Source organism: Ceratotherium simum, chromosome 13 (genome assembly GCF_057802395.1).
Source record: "Ceratotherium simum simum isolate JZ-2026a chromosome 13, ASM5780239v1, whole genome shotgun sequence".
NCBI classification, from domain to species: Eukaryota; Metazoa; Chordata; class Mammalia; order Perissodactyla; family Rhinocerotidae; genus Ceratotherium; species Ceratotherium simum.
In genome coordinates, this window is record NC_141912.1 from 66,284,480 (window position 1) to 66,296,845 (window position 12,366).

At 42.1% G+C, this 12,366-nt stretch overlaps 1 protein-coding gene across 1 annotated transcript in view; it reads left to right on the forward strand.

The window, feature by feature from the left end:
• The window catches only part of KCNQ5 (potassium voltage-gated channel subfamily Q member 5), a 463,497-nt gene that overhangs the window by 405,383 nt on the left and 45,748 nt on the right, over nt 1-12,366 (forward strand). Inside the window, exon 9 of the mRNA XM_087438809.1 lies at nt 3,775-3,995. Within this exon, the coding sequence (XP_087294935.1) occupies nt 3,775-3,995 (221 nt within the window). The remainder of the gene's footprint in view (nt 1-3,774; nt 3,996-12,366) is intronic.

The window sequence follows — 12,366 nt, forward strand, 5'->3', positions numbered from 1 at the left end:
ATTTCAACCTGATCATTAAGATCACTGGATATATTTCAAGCAGCACAATTAAACTACATAGTTAGTCCTTACTGCTTAAATAGTCTGTATACTTATATCTGAAAAGCAATAAAGCCAAATGGCTTTGTTTTTCGAAAAAGAAAAAAACCCTGAGCACTCTCCTGGTGGTGAAAAGCTTAGTAATGCACTGCTCTATCTCCCTCGCTCCTAGTGAGTTCTGTAGTAATAAACAGAAGCTCTTCCGAATGTGCACCTCCTGGACACAGAGGTACCCAGCTCGGGCTGTTGACATGCGGCTTGAGAATGCCCACAAACCTCAGGTGCATGACCAGGTTACACCACCAGCCCCTTGAGCCCTGCTCAGAGACTCCCTCTTCTGAGACGTCTTGAATGAGGTTTTCAACCCGCTTGTTCTCCTTGTTGCCTTGCCTGCTTGGATACGCTCCTGGGGACAGGCAGGCAGGCCCCTTGGCGCCTCCATGTGGTGGCACAACCGCTGAGCTGCTGCACGCACTGGGTTGTTGCTACTCAGTTGCCGTATTGTGCCTGAGGCGAGAATTTGTAGAATGCTCCTCGTAAGAAGGGCTAAAACCCTAATTAGGTATAACAATAACTACAGCATTCCAAGTCCAAGAGGATGACTGTGGGGTTACCGTGATACCTCACGGTTCCCTGGCAGGAACCATCCAGGAGTAGACTGCATGCCAGGCCGTTAGAGTAGCTTGTACATCTGGCTCCTAGAGAGGGCATAAGTCCCTCGCGAGTGGCTGTGCAGGCTCCCCGAGGACAGTCCTCAGCTGGAAATGTGGGACTGCAGCCTAAGAAAGATGCTGCAATCAATGACCACAGTGACATTTTGGTGACTTTCTGCTTGTTGGTCTCCCAGGGATAATCCTCGGCATTCTTCCTACAAACACCGTTACACAAATATTCCTCAAAAATTGTGTTTATAGATGTCACAAAAAAAGTGGGAAAATAATGAAAAGGTCAGTGGACCAGTGAAGAGTCTATATTTTTAATCAATGTGTGTTTTCAATAACAGCCGCCTAATCTGTTAAATAGTCATCTAATCAAGATGTTCTGTTGAATTCTAAAAGGCAAAATGAAGTAGAAAAAGCAATAAAAGTGAGCTTTTTGTAAGAGGACACAAGAACAGATCTTTGCCTTGGAAAAGAAAACTTTGCCTAGTTAAAAAATTCTGGATTAGTATCTTATTCTTAAATTTCACACAATTTTGTCAAAAGGGAGAGTGAAAACATTACACCTTTTTTTCTAATTTAGGGTGTAATATGTTGAGTTCACTTTAAAATTGCTCTTGAGAATTTTTTTAATATTAGACTGGCAAATATTCTCGTAGTTTAGAAGGACAAAAGGGGAAATTGTACCTAGGACTCATTTATATCAACTTTAAGTGCTTTAAATGATACTAAGATTCAGAGAATAATATTATCTCCACTTTCCATTAATTCTTAGGGATAATACCAAAACGTTTCATAGGGACAATTTTTAGAAATATTTATAGGAGCAATTGTTTCTGAACATTTTGTTATTGTAAATAAGCCACGGCGGATTTGATGCTGATACTTACTTTAGAGTTTTTTACTTTTTAAGTAATTGAAATTTTTAAAAAGGAAACATTAAATTTCATATTAAATGGTTTTATGATGTATTTATCAGTTTCCTGTTCATTTAGTTAGCATAGGAAGGAGATATATCTTGAAAGTTTGAGAAAATAATTTGAAATTAACTAAAGTCAACCTTCTATAGTAATTAGCATCTGTTAGTTCCAGAAGATAAAGTACAGTGAGAACACTTGTACTAATAGCGATGTCAGATTAAGCTGTTCATTAATCTAAATAAAGGTGCAGAGGGGAGCATATGGTCCTGAACCAGATCGTCATAAATTTAAGTGATGGGACAGATGTGCTGAAACTGAAAAGAGATTTAAAATTTTTACTATAAAAAAAAAAAAAAAAAAGCTTGAGAAGAGTAGACATTTTGGGCACTATCCCTTTGAGGATTCGTTTAGATAATTTGAAGGTTTTGGGATGACATGGAGAACCTAGCCTGAGGATAAAAGGATGGAGTTTTATGATGTGATTGTTGCTGTTGTTGAATGTAATCTACTGTTTAATCACACGTCTGTTGAGTCCAGAGAAAGCCTTCGGCTGATGGGATTGTTTTAAAGAACTCTTGAGCCCCACCCCCGACCCCATCACAACCCTCCCAGCCTGTTCTTTGCATGTGCCTTCAGCTGGTCATGCTGGACGTGGCTATGTCTGCATTTCAGAGGGGCGCTGTCAGATGCATGGTCAACTTGTCTGTTGTTACCAGGACTTCCTTATCACCATAGTCCATTTGATTTGTTTTCATGTAAACACACATAAAACGTGGTGTTTTTTTTGCAATATCATTTGTTAAGCAACTAGGCATGGAAAAATAAATGTTACTGTTTCTTGTTAGCTACAAAACACATATCCACTAAACACATTTGCTGTTGGCATGCTGCATCTGGGGACAGTGGACATTGTGGTAAGTGGAAAGACAGGCCCCCTGGTCTCAGATAATCTGTGTCCATGAGAACACTGCCTTCGAGCCCCACAAAGATGCAGCATGACTGCAGGTCTCAGCCTCTCAGAGTAGCTGCTCCAAGTGGCTCCCCTCAGGCCCATCACCTTTCATTTCTTCAGGCCCTGAGGAGTCCTGGGCCTCTCACTCCAATGAATAACACAGTAGTTTATAAATGAAACAGGAACACAAACAAAAAAAATGGGCACAGAAGACTTCTTACAATTCATTTGATTCCCACAAAAATCTCGTAGCTATATTGCTATTTTTATCTCCATGTTAGAGATGAGGGCTCCAGAACCCAAGTCTCTTTGATTCCAACCTGCCCTTCCTACCATGTCACACCACATCTCTTGATGAGGAAAGCATGCGAATGCACTTTGGATTTTGTTCTTGTTGTTAATGCTTCCTTTATCAACCCACAACAGTTCAGTCCCAGCTGAGACTGAATGTCTGAACAAATATAGTTTACCAGTAGCTGCCACAGCAAATCAATAACCTGTTTAATAGCAAGAAATTGTGTTAGTGAGCATAACATCTCATTTCCTTAATCAGTCATCACATTCATTATATGATGCGGCCGTTCTAACTTGGGTGGTTTTTGTCTCACAAGAATGAATGGAAGTATAAAAGATATGTGGTGTTACGTGTTATATGTTTAAAATTATGTATGCAGTGCTTCCAACTGCCATGAGATTGCATGAATTTATGGATATCATAATCTTGCCTGGAAGTTATAAATGCATGCAGAATGCAGATCTATATGTGTGTGGAACTGTCATCCCTGTGGTCCAGTAGAAATATTTAGAAATTACAAAGAGATATGCTCTCAAATAAAAAATAACTTTTTTTAAGTCTCAAAAGTTGAGGTTAAAGGTAAAATCTGTTTCTAAAGCAAACACCAAACCAGTTCTTGGTTATTTCTGGTGTAACTGTGTACAAAATACTGTACTTGAGCTGAGTCCTTTCTCTGATGAACCCAGAAAGGGTGTGACTACCTGGAGAAGGAGATCGACCTCAAAGAAATGCAAACAGAGAGATTAAATAAAGCTCCAATTTTCAATAAGGGGAAATATGTTGCTGTGCACCTGATTGCTGAAAACATTCTATTGAAATATATGACCATACAGTTTCATCAAAGTATTTACACAAGTGGAGTGGAAGTAATTGCTTGAAACGGAATAATCATGCCTCTGTTGTCCACAGTCAGAAGCTAAGTTTTAAGGAGCGAGTGCGCATGGCCAGCCCGAGGGGCCAGAGCATTAAGAGCAGACAAGCCTCAGTGGGAGATAGGAGGTCCCCAAGCACGGACGCCACAGCCGAAGGCAGCCCCACCAAAGTGCAGAAGAGCTGGAGCTTCAACGACCGAACCCGCTTCCGGCCCTCACTGCGCCTCAAAAGTTCTCAGCCAAAACCTGTGATGGACGGTAAGCCCTGTGCTTTCATAAGCATTTTATCCTGATAGGCTGTGGTGGGCGAGATTATGAAGTTCACGGTACCTCCTGAAGAGAGAAGGAAACCCCCAGGGAAAGGACTGTTTGCTTGTTTTACTGGAAATTTATTCATTGCTTTGGGCAAATGCACAGAATGTAAGTTTACTTTTAGAAGCAGCTTTGGAAGCTAAATCTACATTTCAAAGTAAAATACAATGTTGCTAATTCTTCACTTGCATCTATAACACATTATTATTTCTCACATAAAGTCCATATCAAGATCAAGGCCCAAGACGACCGGGTGCTCTGTGAATGTCTGGAAACACAGTGGGAGGGGAGCAGCGCCTTCTGGATGACAGTCCAGAAGAGGGGAAGGTGCTGTTCCCTGTTCCACTGTGCTCTGTCCACCACTAAGTCAGAGACCACTGCTTGTCTTCCTTAGAAAGAGTCCTGTTGAAAGTTCCTACCTAATGATAGGTGGAATTCAAGTTCTTCTCCCAAGAGGAATTAATCTATTTTATTTATCATACTTTGTGGCAGAAGTTTACTTGCCAACACATTTTATTGAGTGCCACATAATTTTCATGCTTATAAAATAAAACATTTTCTTTTTCATTTAAGATTAACTTGGCTTTCCTTTTAAGTATGGCCCCTGGGATCTCTTATACCAGGCACAGAACCAAAATCAAATAGTATCTTCCATTAATGCGCAAAAACTGCAAGGGCTATCAGTCCTTCTGTCCTCTTTCCCTAGCATAACCTGTATTTTCTCAGGCCCTGAGAGCCTGAGGGATAAAATTAACAAGGAGGGGTCATGATCACAGTGATCTCAGGCTCGCTGCAGTGAAAGCCCCGGGGTCCCTCCCAGCCCATCCAGAGATCCTCAGCTCTCTCTCCCACTGTCAAGTGAGCACCATGAGTCCCCTCTTCCCACTTCTTCATTCTCCACAATCCCATGGACGCCGTGCTCTCCAGGCAGATGTCAACTACTGACCCAATGTGGCCCCTCCTGGCGGAGGCTGCAGCTCCCCTCTTGGCTGCAGGACATGCTCATCCTGCCAGCCTCCCTCCACCTGTCACTGAGCCCAGGTAGGAGGCGCCCTCCACCCCACTGGACACTCCCCCATCAAGCCTCCCTCCGCCTGTCACTGAGCTCAGGTAGGAAGCGCCCTCCACCCCACTGTACACTCCTCCATCTAGCCTCCCTTTGCCTGTCACTGAGCTCAGGTAGGAAGCGCCCTCCACCCCACTGGACACTCCTCGTCAAGCCTTGGTGTCCCAAGTCACTGGGGGCACAGGTTTTCAATGTCCTCTGGTTTCCATACTCTCCTCCAGAAGAATTTGGCTGGAAGCTCGTGAACAGCTGAGTCAAGAGTTACCAGTTACAGGGCTTTACATTGTACTCAAAATAGACTTTCTGAATATAAATGGATGCATAATTTCTGGAAGGCAATTTGGCAACATATATCAAAATCCTTTATATATGCCTAAGCTCAGATACATCCCACCCCCAATTCCATTTCAAGGATATAATCCATATAACGAAGTAATAATAGGCATTAGAAATGATGACATAAATTAAAAATTATTGACATGGAAAGATGATCACACAAAGTAAATTATTCCATTTTTGCCTTATGTATGTGTGTGTGTAGTGTGTATGTAAATTTATATATTTATAGGAAAAGTTCTGGAAAGATTTACAACAATGCATGAACAGTTACCTCTAAGTGGTGAGATCATAGTTATATTTTGTTTCTTTGTTTCGTTCATCTGTATTTCCTATTGCTTCTACAATGAACATGTAAAACTTTTGTAATAAGAAAGCAAAAGAGGATTTTCTATTAAAAAATTAGTCCTTCTTTTCACACACTGTTTTCTGCTTTCTGCCTTCCCCAGCTCTCTGGGCCCTTGGTCTAACTGGTGGTCACCACCTGTCTCCTTAGGCAGATATTCTCCCAAGTGGTGGAAGGAACACCTGGTCTTAGTGCTGGGACAGCCTTCACTAAGTGTAGACATGGGTTGTCTAATGAGTGTTAACGGCTCCTGCTACAAACAAAGCTGTATTAGGCTCTAGGGCTTCCATAACGATGTCCACATACTGGGTAGCTTAAATAACAGACATTTATTTTCTTATAGTTCTGAAGGCTAGAAGTCCAAGATCTCCTTGGCTTGTAGATGGCCACCTTCTCCCTGTGTCTTCACTTCATCTTCCCTCTATGCATGTCTGTGTCCAGATTTCCTCTTCTTTTAAGGACACCAGTCACATTGGATTAGGGCCCACTCAAATGACCATTTTAACTTAATTGTTTCTTTAAAGACCCCATCTCCAAATAGAGTTACATTCTGAGGTCCTGGAACTTGGGACTTAGCATATGAATTTTGGGGGCTACAATTCAGCCCATAACAGAGCTCCTTCTCACCCCATCACAGCATACCTGAGCAAGCTGGGGTGCACTCATATCTTCAACCCTAACCCTGGGTTCACCCTGTGCTAGAAACGCATGTATTACCCACAATGGACCCATACTCTTCCAACATGGGCTTCGAAACACATTCTGCTCTGGGCTGTGAGGTCCTTATGTTGGCTGAACACATCTAAATATAAAATTCATAGAACCTGGATTCTGAAGATAGAAAATGAATTCTACTCATATGTTTCACTGGAGGAAAAGTGTTTTTCAAAGACTCTTAGAGTCGACACTATCCACCACAGTGTTTCAGTTACTGCAAAGATGTCTCAGAGGTCAGACAGATAGAAACAGAAGTCCTATTCTCTACCAAGTCACAAATGGAAAAGGTCTCCTGCCATCCGTTCTCCACATCATTTCATCCAAGTGCAGTTCTGTTTGGTTAGAAAGGAATTGCTTTTCCCTGGTTGATGCTCCTCTCAACTAGTTCCGAGTCCTCAAGTGACGGGAAGCCTGATGGCTGTTCTGTTGAAGGAGCTTTGTCGGCTGCCCACCTGCAAGAGAGCACTACTCCTGACTCTTCGCTTTATCCACAGTCCAGAATCTCTACCTCTGATTTAACTCAGCTTTAGGTCTTGGGAAAACAAGTTCTCTTCTTATAGGAAAAAAACTGAAGTAGCTATCAAATAAATATAGACTTCAATTATAGATTTTTATTTCTAGTGCCTCTCCAGGTTTTACGTATATAAAGTCCACTTACTACCCATAGAAAAGAATATAGAACACTAAAGCCAACTCCCATTATTCCAGATCTATTTGCTCATTCACTTCTGGGGCTCTTTTCTTCTACTTCTCTCTCTCTCTACATATTTTAGGCATTTCATTGCCCATTAACAACTCAGGGAGAATGGATGAATAATAGGAAGAATAACAGAAATTCAGGTTGGCCTTTAAGTTAATAACTAAGTTACATTTGGAAAATAATGGGCCTGCCACTTGAAAGATACTATAATAGAAAAACAAAAGAAATTTGGAGTTAATCTGTAAAATTTAATAATTCCTGCCAAATCTGACACCGTTTAGTACAGACATAGTATTTTTATAGTTTAATGACTCTTACAAAAAGTTATTAAATATCCCATGCTGTTTTTATTTCCCATAATTTTTGATGACATTTACGTATTACACTTAAAAATGGCACAATTGTCTCCTAATATTCCACATTTCATGTGTACCAGAGAAGTGGAAAGTAACAGGCAGACATTGAAGCCAGAAATTTACAAATGGCAAAAGGAAGCAAGTAAACTATAAGGGACTGGTGTGGTGTTGCTATAGCAAATTTATTTTGACCAATATGATGTGCATAGTATTTTTAGTTTATAAATCCAATAGCAAGAGGCAGGAATGTTCTATTAGTCAATCAATAGTATTTAAGCCTCTTCATATAATTTTAAAAATTAGGTAAGATATGACTTTTTTAGATTCCACATGTAAGTGCAATTGTGCAGTTTTTTTCTCTCTGTGTCTGGCTTGTCTCACTTAGCAGAATGTCCTCCAAGTTCATCCATGTTTTTGCAAATGGCAGGATGTCTTTTTTTTTTTTTTTAAGGATAAATAATATTCCATTGTATAATTATACCACAATTTCAATTCACTATGTATATCAAGTCATCATGTTGTACACTTGCAATATATACAATTTTTATTTAAAAAAACAAAAAGAAATTAGGTAGGATAGAAGTGATATATTTATCTCAATATATAAGAATAATGATAATAATGAGAGAAGTAACACTTGTTGGATCCTTCTCTGTGGCAGGCATTGTTCTAAGTGCTTTACTTCTGTTATTTCATTTAATTCTTCCAACACCTCTACGAAGTAGGTACATTATCATCCCCACTTTATGGATGAGGAAACAGAGACTTGAAACTAAGTAACTTGCCAGAAGTCTAACAGATACAAGTAAAGAAGCCACACTATTCACGCAGGCAGTCTCATTTCACAGTCCTCCTGCAGGACAAGTGCTCAGATGTGCTCCCAGATGTCGTGCCAGTTTCCCTTTAAGCATCCTTCATTTCTTCTTTTTCCCCACCACCCCTCACCCCACTGCTTTCACTCTTCTATCTTCGGTTGCTCAGATCCCCTTCCCATAGAGACCATTTGACCTTGCCTCTGTCCCATCCCGTCTTTCTCCCAATCCCAGCCGCCAAATCTCTGAGCAAGTTCATCTTCAAAGACTGCTAGATCTGGAAGATTAGGCAAATTGGGGAAATGGCCTTTAGATGACTCTTCTCTGTTTTGATCAAGTTTCTGGGAAGAGACTCAGGATACGGGCGTGCTGGTCTGTCTCTGTTTACCCAGTAGGGAGACAAATGGTGAGGTCCTCTGAGACTTGTTTCAAGATGTGAAAGTAGTGTCAGGCTCTGGAGAGCTGTCAACCACAGACAGACAAACAGAAAGAGGTAGACTGCAAGTAAAAGGAATCCCAAGCAGCCAAAATCCACCAGAATGAAACCTGGGTAGAGCTCGGGAAAGTCCAGATTTCTGGTGAGGAGTTTGCTATCAAGGTGGGCTGTACTTGCTGGGCCATGCTGTGCTTGGGAACGCTTTTCAGAATCGCGCTCAAAGAATACAAGTCTTCACAGAAGGATAAAGAGGCAGCTCGAGGCAGCTCCACTCTATAGTGCTTAAAAAAGTCTGTCCCATGTATGTGTATAACCTGCATGTTTTAACATGTTTAACATTGCTTCTGCTTAAGGACAACGTGTCAGTTCTGCTGGGTAATCCTCAGGGCTCAAGCTGGCTGCTGTGGGAGGCACATCCTCACCAGATGTTGTGAGCAAGACTAGCGTGGCCCTGTTGCGGGAGACATGTGAGGGTCACCTGAGCGAGGCTGGGTGGGCTGAGGATGCGGAATACTTCCCAGTCGTGGCCTTCGTGGCCAGCTCCCTTGTTTTAGGCACTGCTAACATTTCTTCTCGCTTCACTTCTTTTCTGCATTCCTTTCTCCTGTCAGCCAGTGTACCAGTTAGGAACGAATTTGGCTGCTGGGCACAAAAGAAGCAGATTCACATACCACAGACAATAATGAACTGTACACCACACAGAAGCGGCAGGACAGCTCCCAGCAAGGAACAGCGGGCCCTGGCTTCACTTCTCTGTGGTTCTCTTGAGTCTTCTTTTGACTCTGCCCATCTGTGTGCCCTCCTCCTCCTCAGGCTGGGAGTAGGACGGCTACAGCAGCCCCAAGCACCTTATCCAGATACATTTGGACGGGCAAAAAGGGGACCATGTTAGTATCTCTTCTTAAAGTGAGGAAAACTGTCCACTCATGTCTTATTTTGCAGAATTGAGTCTCATGGTTGTAATGATCACTGGGAGGAGAGCGGGCATTGACAGTTACAAGCCAGGATCCAGCACCTGGATCTGGGGCCTGACTCCCCTGAAGCCCATGGGTCGAGTGGGGGTGGCAACTGGATAGGTTTGAGGATTTCTGTTCGGGGACTGGATATTGGGAAAGCAACCTCTAGTAGCGTCTGATACCGCCAAGAAATCTTTTCTACTTTGGGGTGAAAGTGAGACGGAAGAATGCCCTTAAACTTGTGTTCTCCCAAATATTCTGTCATATGTCATTTCTGTTCCTCTAAATGTCTGTGCTTTTTAAACACAAAAGATAGATTTAATTTTTTTTTCTTTCTTTTGTCACATAATTTCCATGAGACAATGAGCACAGACTGGCCTAACTCCTTGAATTTCAAAAGAAGGACAAAGTGGGTAAAGGAAAATCTAGGGAAATAAATGAATTTGCATTTAGATAACACAGGCCCTCCTCATAAGATCTTATCGCCTCCACCACGAAGGGAAAATGGATGTATCCCCTCCTCACTTGCCCCATGACACCTCATTCCTCAAGCTCTTGCCTTGGGAACTCCTTCTTTCTTCTAGGCCAGTGATAACTAACTGGATCTCACCTAAAAATAGAAGAAGGGTAGAAATGCCAGCGTGAGGTGTGTGAACCCTCACCTCCCCTTGAAGATAGGAGTAAGTCCATCTCCTTCCTCTCCTCTTTGACCTCTGTCTTCTGGCTCCCAGGGCCACCAGTCTCCTAAAACTCTTGTCTGAAATTATCAGTATAAGATCGACGAGAATACTGACAAAAAGGAAGCATTTCAGTGCATCGGTTTTGGCTGCTATTCTGAACTAACAGACTGCTGTACCGGCAGTGGGGCCTTTTCTTCCAAGCAGCATAAATCACAAGCTCTCACATTTTATATTTGACTAATTTATGTGCATGGGCCTTTCGTCTTATCCTAATTCTCTTTACACTTGTCTTCTAATGGCATCTTCTTCCCTCATGTTTTTCTCAGTCTCCTCAGTTGACATTTTTGGTGTTTCCACAAAATGCCAAGCACTGCACGGCACTTAACATTTTTCCTGATTGTCCATATTGATGGCCCAGCTTCAACCAGACTTCAATTATAATTTTCCACAATATCTGATGCTTCCTGGCACTTTCTGAAATTGCTCGATAATGACGCTGCATTGTGTTGACCGAAATAACTCTTGTTAAAGCAGGATTCTATTAGGGCCTCTGCTTAACCTGTTTGTACACGTCCCTGCCAGGGCATCCCTCCTGAGCCCACTCCCGCGAGCTCCATCTGTAACAAAACCTGAGGGTCTTCCACAATAGAACAAGGACTTCTTGAGAATGACTGGGTCTAAACCATGGAAATTAACACTCCATAGTTCACTCTATATCCAACTTAATCGTTAGCATAATTCTATGCAAAAGCCTACAGAAGGTATTCAGTAGGATTCTGAAACACATTTTCAGTTCTTCTTCACTAGGAAATTGGTGAAAACCAACACCTGGGGGCATTGTCTCAATTCTGGTATGTAGGTTTCTTCTTCCTTTAGTTGTCCTGGTTCCTCATTTATTCGGTCAGTCATTTCTTCATTCAAAAACATACCCTGGTCCCGTGTGTCCCTAGGGTCTGCCTCTGTGCCCCAAAGTGCTTATTTCTATGGGGGGAGGAGACCTCTCAATCTCTGGTTATAGGCTCTAAGTGACTAAGTATTTATCGTATTTCTGGTAAGGGTTGCTTTTTCTAACACTTTTTGTGAAATGCCTATTCCCAGTTTTTAATTACTAGGGAAATGAATTTCTACTTTGATTGGAATGGAATCCCCCTGGCTTTCTATTCTATTCCAAATACTCTTTGTATTACAGAACTGGATTTCCATCCAGATTTCTCCAGGTTCCGCCCCAATGTTTCTTGTCACCCTACAGAGACAGGGAAAATTATATTTTGTTCCTATCGGTAGGATAATAGCTCCTTGCTTAAGATATGAGCTGTGAATGGATTCCACCTCTTCCCTTCCAGCAGAATCTGAGCTGCCAAATGATCTTTGAGCACAACCTTAAGCTGTGTCTTTCTGACTTCCACAGATCCATGTTTTACTGAGAAATCCAGAGTTGTACACTGGAGCTCTGAATTTTGTTTCACCAGCACAGCAAAGTGTGTGTGCATGTGTACATTTGTGCTTTAAAATGAAGTGGGATGTGGTATTAGTTATCTATTGTTATGTAACAATTTGCTCCAAACTTGGTTGTTGAAAACAACAGACAGGTCTAATCTCACCGCTTCTGTGGCCAGGAGTCCAGCAGCCTGGCTGAGTGGTTCCATCTCCGAGCCCCTCATGGGATTTCAGTCAAGCTCTCTCTGGGCACAAGGTCATCTCAAGGCTCAACTGGAAAGATTCATTTCCAACCTCATCGAGCACTTTGCTGGGAGCTTTGTTTCCTCACTGCCTTGGCCACTCCATAGGCTACCTGAATGTCTTCAAGATGTGCAACTGGCAGAGAGAGAGCACACACTCGAGAGAGGAGCAGAGTCCCCAAGACAAGAGCTGCGCGCTTTGACAATCCAACCTCAGAAGTGACATACCATCA